General features: G+C 34.1%; 4 protein-coding genes across 4 annotated transcripts; 3 read left to right on the top strand and 1 right to left on the bottom strand.

The window, feature by feature from the left end:
• Positions 1-49: 49 nt before the first annotated feature.
• LOC103845910 (3-oxoacyl-[acyl-carrier-protein] reductase FabG) lies at positions 50-2,577 on the bottom strand. The gene is made up of 2 exons (XM_009122824.2): positions 2,560-2,577; positions 50-2,411 (listed from the first exon to the last, which is right to left on the bottom strand). Exons 1-2 carry the CDS (start codon positions 2,575-2,577, stop codon positions 1,593-1,595), a joined length of 837 nt encoding a protein of 278 aa, XP_009121072.1. The 3' UTR covers positions 50-1,592.
• Positions 2,578-4,227: 1,650 nt separating this feature from the next.
• On the top strand, positions 4,228-4,698 carry LOC103846214. The gene has a single exon (XM_009123119.1). The coding sequence runs from the start codon at positions 4,228-4,230 to the stop codon at positions 4,696-4,698; it is 471 nt and encodes a 156-aa protein (XP_009121367.1).
• LOC103846215 lies at positions 4,698-5,213 on the top strand. The gene has a single exon (XM_009123120.1). The coding sequence runs from the start codon at positions 4,698-4,700 to the stop codon at positions 5,211-5,213; it is 516 nt and encodes a 171-aa protein (XP_009121368.1).
• Positions 5,214-6,818: 1,605 nt separating this feature from the next.
• Positions 6,819-10,732, top strand: LOC103845911 (protein EARLY-RESPONSIVE TO DEHYDRATION 7, chloroplastic). The gene is made up of 4 exons (XM_009122825.3): positions 6,819-7,993; positions 9,859-10,025; positions 10,115-10,199; positions 10,297-10,732. The coding sequence occupies exons 1-4, from the start codon at positions 7,074-7,076 to the stop codon at positions 10,472-10,474; spliced, it is 1,350 nt and encodes a 449-aa protein (XP_009121073.1). The 5' UTR covers positions 6,819-7,073; the 3' UTR covers positions 10,475-10,732.
• The last annotated feature ends 314 nt before the right edge of the window (positions 10,733-11,046 follow it).

Genomic DNA, 11,046 nt, shown 5'->3' on the forward strand with positions numbered 1-11,046 from the left:
AAATCCAAGGTATGCAACTGTTGCAATGACAATTCGTGTCTTCTGAACTCGTGTCTTCCCGAGGAGTCTAATTGTAGATGGGTCAGATGATCATTATCATCTTCTCCAAATAAATAAAACGGGAATACTCCATTTACTTCATAAAATGAATATCTCTCCATTTACTTGATTAAACGAATATCTCTATGTGGCGAACTTCAACTTGGCTTCTCTCCCTCCTTCCATGCTTCACAAGATTCTATCCAAGGTAGCAATAACCAATATCCGGGACTTTGGTTGTGCTAAAGTTTCTTTCCCCGGGTTAAACGCAGTTGGCAGAGAAGATTACTTTTACAAATCTGTCGATCTCATTTTCTTGAATGACTAGTTAGATCAGGTCAATACTGTTAGAACATTCAGGCTTAAGTGCTACCAACTGGGTAATCCAGAGGCCATCTATTTGCAAGGTATGTATGAATACTTCATCCTCCATTTACTTGATGAAGGAAGGGAAAATTTCATCTTGCAGGTGAGAGAGGATGCTTGCTTGCCAAATATGTAGATGATATGATGAACTTAGCATTTAGCGTTGATCATAGAGGATTGGTTCACAACTATCATGATTTTACTCGTGAATATGTTGATCGGATGTATCACATGATCACTAGTTGAACGCTCTCTGGCCATTGGGATTACGGTAAACCTGAGATGTTTATGTCTCTATTGGAAAGAATAGATCCCAACGTCTCATATGATTGCTGGTGCTCCGCAATAATAGAACTAGTGTTTGTAGTCTCCATATATGGATCAAGAACACGATGGAAATGTGATCGTTGTTTATGGCAATGTTCAGCTTGGGACTTCTACAATGAAATTCATTTGACTGTTCGTGACTGACCAATTGGAGATTAGTTGTGTGTTTAAGAGTTATGACATGTAATTTTTATCTACTTTTGCTAAGTTTATGTAAAATATATTTCATAATATAATGTCTCTACTTTTTCTCTAGAAAATTATCTTTATTTATTTTAACTTCAATAAAGAACATATTGTCAATGTAAAAGATACAATAAAAGAACATATTACCAATGTGTTCCAAAAAAATAAATGCCAATGTAAAAGATACAATAAAAGTTAGTTCAACTTTTACTAAGTTTTATAGTTACTAAAAGTGCGACTTAGTTGAAATTTTATTAAATTGTACAGTAACACAAATGTTTACAGTTACACCAACTCTTACAAATTTTTCGGAAGTTGTGGAGAAACAGATTCGAATTTTATGGGTCGGATCTGGATGGTCCGCGCCAGTGCCCTTGGTTGAGTTTTAATTATGCAAGTTCTGGAGAACTTTTTTTCCTGGCAGGAGCAATAAAGCATTTGATTGGTTGTAAATCTGGATTTAGATCATGTGAAGTTCTTGTTTCTTCTGTAAGTACCAAATGCGATATATAAAAATATATATAGTTTTTTTTTTAAATAGTGAATGAAAGATGACCTTGATCTCTCTGTTTTTTTTTTTGCTATAATAAGTGTACATTTGTACTTATTATAGCTAAAAGAAAATTACACACATGAAACATCCAAGATTTATATTACAACATGGTGTTAAGATTTCATAGAGAAGAAAAGATGGGCAGACCGGGCAGTGTAGTTCCAGAGTCAACAATGTATATATTGCCGGAGACATACTGAGAAGAGTCGTGAAGTAGATAGCGAACGAGAGAAGTGAGACCCGGATCCACGGTCTGGTTCACCTTTAACGGTAGAATCCGCTCGGCCACAACCTTGAGCCACTTTTTCTGCATAAGATCTTTTGTGATGTCTGAGTTCAAAAGCCCCGGCGCGATCGAGTTCACTCTAATATTATAAGCACCTAACTCAATAGCCATCATTCTTGTCATGGTATCAACACCGCTTTTGGAACAAGCATACGCGAGTGCACCAGGAGCTAAACTGCGGTGAAACCCTGCGATGGATGAAATGTTTATCACCGAGCCACCACCGGTTTTAGCGTCACGCATCAAAACGCAGACGTATTTGGCTACTAACCAAGCTCCTTTTAAGTTGGTTGTTAAGACGTTGTCCCATTCGTTTTCTGACAGATCTAAACAAGACTTGACATTGCCTCTGATTCCGGCATTGTTGATCAACGCATGGATCTTTCCAAAGATGTCCCAAGCTTCTTTTACCGCTTTTTGAATGGTGGCTGCGTTTGATGACACGTCTAGCTCAAGGGCAACGGCTTGGACTCCGGTTTTGTTGATTTCAGAGCAAAGAGATTCGAGACGGTCGACACGACGAGCTGCTGCTATAATCTTGCAGCCAGCTTTGGCTAGATCAAGACAGATCTCTCTTCCTATACCAGAGGAAGCTCCTGTCACAAGAACCACTTTGTCTTTAAGTTCACACCATGGTTCCAGTTGCTTTTTCACCTGCTCATTCCATAAAATAGTAATAATAATCAAGTAATTTCCGATAAATTTAAGAGAAACACATGACTGAAGATTTCGATGATAAAGACAACACAAGAATAATTTTACGTTAACTTTTTTGAATAAGCTAAATAAAAAAGTGTCTCACAGTTTGAAGATTACTCATTTTCTTGCTTCCTACGTATATTGATGTGCGTGTATTAATCGGTGGAGAAGGAGAAGTCCATAATACAGCTTATATAATATTGATAAAGAAAGTCTCATCGCTAGACCAAAACGACAACCTAACGTGCCAGTCTAAGTATGCCACAGATTAGTATAATTGACCATGCTATCTGGTTGGGTTATTTTACTACTTTTCTTATTATATCCATGTTTTAGGGGTGCAAATATTTGTTCCAAAAAACTATATATTTGTTCCCTAATCATTCGCAACCAGCGAAAATAATTAGGGTTTAAGGGGCGCTGTCAACGCTCTAGAACATTTTGTACAATTTCCACGATATTCTCACATTTTAAAATTGGTTTACCGTAAAACAAAAACGTTTCATTTGACATTATTATACCCCTAAATTCTTATTTTTTTCTCTAAATTGCTGGTCAAATAAAAAAGAAGCATTTAACTTGAAAAAATAGTAGCAATTAGTCATGTGAAATTCAAAATTTTGGGTTGAGATCAGGTTAGTTTTTTTCAGGTCCAAGTTTTTTTGGGTAAATAAGTTTGAAATTACACAAATATCCATAAACTTTTGATTCGGTTTTGGATCGGTTCTGTGTGAAATATTTTATATTTATAACCCCCAACATTTTTGTAACATCCGGTATTTTTTCTTGTTTTACCCAGCAACTATCAATTTTATTCGAAAATATACAAAATAACCAAAAATAAATAAGATACATTCGAAACTGAGCATTTTTAAACTCTAAATTTGACATTTAAAGTTTCATACTACTTCAAAATATCACAAAATGAAGTTTACAAATAGAAATTCACTACAACTAAGATATAAATAAAACCATAGCAAAGAAACACACATGAAGTCATAGTCCTTGATATTTGGGTTTTTATATTGGGTTCGGACCAGTTCTTCTAAGATCCATGTTCAAGTCTTTTGGATAGATGAATTCTGAACCTATATATTTATCCGTGTAGTTTTGGACCAGTTTTGGACCAGTTTTGGTTTAGGAGTTTCAGATAGGTTCTACTTTGGATTCCGGTAAAATACGCAGGACTACTAGAATCAAACAGAATGTCTTTGCTACAAAAAAACCATTCCAACATATATTTTAGTAGGGCTGCAGTTAACTCAAGTCAGTTTGTGGGCTTGTAATCTTTTCTTTTTTCCTTTTCTGCAATTTATATAAGAAAGCTTTCAGTTAAAAAAAAACTCAATTTTCTTGGTTTGGTTAATTCAGAATTTTGATTAGTTTTTTGTTATACCACGATTAATCAATAAAATTCGTTTGATTTTATTTTCAGCTTTAAATCAATTGTTGCCAAACTGAGTTTTAGTTTTTTGGGGTTAAAATTTGGTAAATTCGGTTATATTAAGTTAGTTTGCTTATATTAGGTTAGCAGTTATATATGTTAGTCTTTTTTTAATGTTGGATTGTAATATTAAATTTTATAGACAAATTAAATAGTTCTAAACAAAAAAAAAACTAGAAAAAGATACACTGGTATGGATCTAAAGTAAACAACACATCTTAGAGCATCTCCAATCCACCTCTATATTTGCCTCTATAATAGCATTTAGAGATAAAATCACTCCAACTCTACTCTATTTCTTCCTCTAAAATAGAGATTGGTATTTCTATGGAAATATTGGCCATATTCTTTATATGGAAATGCATTAGTGACACTCTCCCAGCTGGTGCAAATATGGTCAGAAGACACATAGCCCAAGACGGAGGCTGTGGTAGATGCTCAATGGACAGTGAAACCGTAAATCATATCTTATTTACGTGTCCATACGCTCGTCTGATCTGGGCAGAGTCTCCGGTCCAGGCCCCTCCAAATGGTGTGATGTCAGACTCCCTATATGCTAATTTATACCGTGTGATGAACTTGAAGCATCACAGACCTGATCTCAAGATACATGATGATCTAGTTCCTTGGCTGTTATGGAGAATCTGGAAAAACAGAAACGAGTTCTTATTCAAAGGAATCGACTACTCCGCACCAAGCACGGTAGCAAAGGCCAAGGAGGATATGGAGGCATGGCTAGGAAGAAAAGAAGAGGATCATATCGTGGCTCAAACACCACCCTTAGCAATGCACGAGTAATGTGGAAAGCTCCACCACCCCAATGGATTAAATGTAATACGGATGGTGCGTGGCGTAAAGAGCATCAGCGAAGTGGAGTAGGTTGGATAAGCCGAGACAGTACAGGGAAATTGCTTTGGGCAGGGGTAAAGGATTTTCAGAGAGTAGGCTCACCGATTGAGGCAGAAGCAGAAGGTATCAAGTGGGCAATGCAGTCAATGCGCAGTCTCGGCTACAATCAGGTGCTCTATGAAACAGACTCTCAGGTCCTTGCAAGGATGACCGCAGGACAAGAAGTAATATGGCCAAAGCTCGAGCCGGTCATGCAGGAAATTGAGCATTATCTCTCTGAAAATCCAGGTTACAAGCTAGGTTATTATCCAAGGGAAGGAAATAAGGCAGCAGGTAGAGTAGCAAAGGAGGCTTTTTCTTTAGGGAATCATGTTCCTAGGTTCTACTCTATTATGCCAATTTGGTTAGTTTCTTTGTGTGAGGCTGATATGCCTATTGTAAACATGAATTCCATGGGTGAATGAAAGTTGTAGTTGAGCCAAAAAAAAAAAATAGAGATTGATATTTTCACCTCTATCCATCTCCAATGTATTTTTCTATTTTTACCTCTAAAATAGAGGAACTCTATAATAGATGTGAGTTTTACTCCAATGTATTTCTCTAAAATAGAGATCTCTACATATAAAGCAAAATATAGAAGTATGTTATTTCTTCCTCTATAAATAGAAGAAAAAATAGCAATCTTTATTTTAGAGGCAAAAATAGAGATGGGTTGGAGTGGTTTTGCCTCTAAATACTATTATAGAGGTGGAAATAGAGGTGGGTTGGAGATGTTCTAAAAATAGCATTCCTCTATAATAGAGACATACTTTTTTATTCACAAAATGATCATTTAGCTTTTTATTTTAACAATTATAACCAAAATAAATATTTTAGTGAAAATGTACTGTTTATATAAATATATAAATAAATAATCATACTTTTATTTACATAATAGTTTCTATAAACATATTCAGTGTAAATAATATCATAATTTTATGGATGCTAAACTAAATTGGGTTGGTTTTCAACTTTCACAAATAAAAAGGTACTATTTGTAAAATTAGAAAAGAATATATCAAGAATATTCCTTTTTAGAGGAAGAAATAGAGGAATACATTGGAGACAAATGCATCTCTATTATAGAGTTCTCCTATTTTAGAAGAAAAAAAATAGAGAAATACATTGAAGATGGTCTTATATATAGATGGAAGATTTTTCATATAAAGGTCTCATCATTGCTTTTGAAATAATTGAATCTCAAATAATCAAAAATATCACGCTTAATTACTTCAGACTGAATTGATAACAATTTTCACTTTTACTTTATTGTTCCAATAGAAATCATCAATACAAGACAACTCTTTATATTGCTCCACTGATAATAGCATAGTCAAAGATAACACTGTTCCAAATAGTCGATTAATTAGAATTTTGTGTTAACTTTTAAAATAATCATAGTTTGCAATAAGAACTATACCACTATTAAATAGAGAATCATCAACGATTGAATTCGGTAAGACCCGTCGCTACTATCCGCATTTACCTTTGTCAATTATATTTTCTAAACGGTTCTGTTGAACCGAAGCTTTTGTTTTCACAAATCATTGGAAGATATACACAAACCAAATGAAATTTAAGATATAAAATTTAGAAAATAATTTGAAATATATTTTTGGAAAAGAATTCTCAGATTGCAAAATTGCAAAATATTTTTTTTAATATTTTTTGAAAAAGTAAAAAAAGTTATTTTATTATATATTTAAATATTATTTATATTTATATATTTATAGAGTAAGAGTATAATTATCATTTATTTTTGTGTGTTTTTTTGGTCGAAATATTTCTTTTTGGAATTTTTGGAGATTTGCCTAATATTTTATGTGATGTTACAACTGTTTGAATAATATTCAACTCATCATTTAGTTCTGTCAAAAGATCGATTATAACTTTGAAAATTGGTATAAAATTTTAAAATAATATAGTATACACTATTTTATTAACCGTCTAAATTAAATTAATTTTAATGCATTCTCATGTCTTGAGTTCAACTTTCAATGAAAACATTAACCTTAGATGCTACTCTTTTTATGTGCCGATTCAGTTCGCGACAACAAAGATGGACCGACATGAGAAAAACTGCCTGGAGTCAAAATCAGTTAAATCAATTAACCGTGTAGCAACGCGGGAAAGATGTCGGTGAGGTTAAATCTTAAACCGAACCGAACAAAACCGGTACACGCGTTCCTTCTCCACGTCTTCAACACAGAACACAAGACAGAGATACTCAACTTGCTACACTTTCTTCTTCTTCTTCCAATAAATATCTTTCTTCTCCGGCGATAATGGAATCTTACGGAAACCCTAACAAGCAGTCTTCGTCTCTCTACCCTACCGTCGACATGTCAAACCCCGAAGCTCCTCTCAACCCTATCTCCTCCTCTTCCACAAGCAACCTCTATCCTTCCCTCGACATGAACGATCTCGCCAACAATCTCTTCCCCGAGCAACCGGAGACGCGTTCCATCCCCGTCTCGGCTCCTCCCGCCGCGACTGAGGAAGTGATCCTGACAATCTCCGGCGCGATTCTCCACCTCATCGACCAATCTTACAGCGTCGAGCTCGCTTGCGGCGATCTCGCCATCATCCGCATCGTTCAAGACGGAAACGTCGTCGCCGTTCTCGCTCGTGTCGCCGACGAGATTCAGTGGCCGTTGACTAAGGACGAGAACTCCGTCAAGGTCGATGAGTCTCACTACTTCTTCACGCTCCGTCCCTCTAAAGACTTCGGATCTGATTCGAGCGACGAAGACGAGGATAATGCCGATATGTTGAACTACGGACTCACGGTTGCTTCCAAAGGCCAAGAGCATTTGCTGGAGGAGCTCGAGAGGATCTTGGATCATTACAGCTGTTTCACGGTTCAGAAAGTGTCGGAGGAAGCGAAGGAAACAGGGGAGGAGGTTTTGGACGTGACGGTGGCGAGGGAGACGTCTCCGGTGGAGCTTACGGGAGAGAGGAAAGAGATTGTGGAGAAGCAGTGCGCTGCGTATTGGACGACTCTAGCTCCGAACGTGGAGGATTATAGTGGGAAGACGGCGAAGCTGATAGCTAGTGGCTCGGGGCATTTGATCAAAGGGATTCTGTGGTGTGGAGATGTGACTATGGATCGGCTCAACTGGGGGAATGATTTCATGAAGAGGAGGTTGAGTAAGGCTGAGAAGGAGAGGGATGTTCATCCTGATACCTTGAAAAGGATCAAGAGGTATGTCTGAACTAATGGTATTTTGATTTAGTTAACTCATTTCAGGGTTATATACATTCTCAATATGAGAAGGAGTCATTCGAGCTATACAAATAGATACTATGTTTACATAGGATCCCTCCGTAGTTACATCACAATTAGGATTAGGAATAGGCGAAATGAGTTCAGTTAAAAATACTTGGAATTTGGATATTTTGAGATATATATCTAAATAAACATATGAGTATTTGAGTTAATTATTCATGTTTAAAATACTACTAGGTGGTTACCCGCGATTTCGCGGATATAAATATTTTATGAAAATTATATATTATATTTATAATTTTATAATTTTGAAAAATAATCATAACTATTAAAAATAACCTTTTTAATTTAAATAGTTTGAAAACCAAAAGTTTTGGTATTATATAATCTTAGAAGATTATTGAGATATATTGTTAATTCTATAAATTTTATTATAAGTTTCCAAAAAATATTTTTATGACATAATTTTTGATTAATAAAAAAAAACAAAGATTAATGAACAAAAAATTATTTTATAACATTTTCTAATTACACATTATTTTGTCTACCACTTTATTTTGTTTAGAAGTAAAATAATTACAAATAATTAATTAACAGCTATAGTAATACTTAAAACACATTTATTTCGGCAAACATATAAAAAATTAAGTACGTAAAAGTATAAATAACAAAGAATACAACCAAGAATATAACAAACAAGTTTTATTATTCTTTACTGATGTTTTATATATGTATCCTTTCATTTTTTTTTACAAAATAAGCATGTCAATTTTATTATAGTCAAAACTATATCAATAGAGTCTTAACTCTAGTCATGTATTGATATATTGTTCTCGTTTTATTTAATTTATATTATAATAACTTTTTTCATTGATTAATATTATTTTAAAGAATTTACCATATAATTTTATTATAATCAAGGCAATAAGAATTATATTAATAGAGTATATTTCCTTTAGTCTCGTACTAGTCTAATGTTCTAATTTTTCAATTTTATATTATAATAAATATTTTATTTATTAATATTATTTTATAAGATTTACTATATATTTTCTGTTTTTAAATATATAAATACTTTAATCATTTCTGAAAGTAATAACTCAACTATACAATTAACATTGTCACTCAAAAATGAATGAATGTTTTCAAAATGGTTTAAAATTGTATATTTGACTTTTTTGCATTCATTAGGTTAATTAGTTTTCTGTAATCTATAATTTTTGTATACACTATTAATATAAATATATTAAAATCGTTTATATAATTATTTCTATCATACCATATGTATTTATTTAAATTTCTATAATGTAATCTATGATATTTAATCGTTTCTGTAAACAAATTATGTTAATTCTTCTATTTTAAAATGTTTAATTGTTTGTATGGTAAGATAGATTAGATTAGGTAGTTCTATGATTAGTTTCTTTTTTAAAACTTAAATAAATGAAAATTCAAAACCAACAACCAATCCAATTAAGAGAATTAATTCTAAATTTTACCTATAAATGACATCTACGCAAAAATCATCTAAAGTGATTTCTCAATTAATATATACAATAGTAGGATTTTGGGTTCTATTTCGAATAGTGGGCTCGTTTTGGATATCCGGGTCGGGTTTGGATACCATGTATATTTACGAATCTTCTGGTTCCGTTCAGATCTTGGGTTTAGTTACAAATGCCCAGTCCAGGCCTGTCTCAAGTATCCAAATGTTTTCTTTAGATAATGGAACACGAGTCATGACTCATGATGTTGAATATATCTTTTTATTTATTTGTTCGAATTTCAAAATGTAGCATTGGTATGTATATTGATGTCTTGGATTGTTTTGTTTATGTTAGAGTGAAGAAGATGACTAAGATGACAGAGAGTGTGGCAAACGGTGTTCTGTCTGGAGTCATTAAAGTTTCAGGCTTCTTCACAAGTTCAGTGGCAAACACCAAAGTAGGAAAGAAGTTCTTTAGCCTTCTCCCTGGAGAAATCGTCCTTGCAACTCTTGACGGATTTAGTAAGTCCACTATCTATATTATCGATACACTCATATGTTTTTTTTTTTTTGGAACACTTTATTCAGACTGTTGATTCTCGTTTTGATAGATAAGGTCTGTGATGCTGTTGAAGTAGCTGGAAGGAATGTAATGGCAACCTCGTCTACTGTTGCAACCGAACTTGTTGATCACAGGTAAGATAAGTTATATCATTCGGAATCTGAAACTCTCGATGTTATAGAGAGATGAAAGTGTGGAAGAGAAATGATTTGGTGTTTGGTGAACGTGCAGGCATGGTGGTAAAGCGGCAGAGGCGACAAACGAAGGGCTAGAGGCAGTGGGACATGCTTTTGGGACAGCCTGGGCTGCTTTCAAGATCAGAAAGGCTATTAACCCTAAGAGCGTTCTCAAACCTTCGTCTCTTGCGAAATCAGCCATTAAATCTGCAGCTTCACAAAAGAAAGCCTAGTAAAGGGCTCCTTGTTGAAGCATAAACAGGCCATTTGATGCGTGTTTGTTTGTATTGTCTCGTGTTTGGTTCAGAAGTAAAACTGAAAAGAGGTTTGGTCCGTTTGGATTAGTTGTTGTGAAGTGTTTCTCTGACTGAGAATCATGTGATGTAATGATTATGCGATGTATGTGCAAGCTTTTAAAATTATCATCTGAGGCTATTGAGCCCATAATGTCTGTTATAGTTTTGATATATGGCAAAGCTTCCCATGCTTAATCTCGTAAATAATGTGACAACATTTGTAACTGATTCTACTTGTTTATATTAATCTCATTAGGATTTGTTCATCTAGTTATAATTATTTAGGATTTGTAATATTTCACATGTAATGTAGTGTTTATGCCTTGTTCTTGTTCTTCAATGTGTAACCGAGCAATTCTTGCATCATGCATAGAACTTTTCTCTTTTCAGCTATGTTAAGTATTGCCAAAGAAAAAGTTAACCATTGGAAAACAAAAGCAGGGGCATGTTTTCTAGAGTTCAAAGACTGTATAAAAGTATAACTCACTTTTATTAATGCTCAAGAAAAT

The sequence above is a fragment of the Brassica rapa genome, chromosome A07 (genome assembly GCF_000309985.2).
Source record: "Brassica rapa cultivar Chiifu-401-42 chromosome A07, CAAS_Brap_v3.01, whole genome shotgun sequence".
Taxonomy (NCBI): Eukaryota; Viridiplantae; Streptophyta; class Magnoliopsida; order Brassicales; family Brassicaceae; genus Brassica; species Brassica rapa.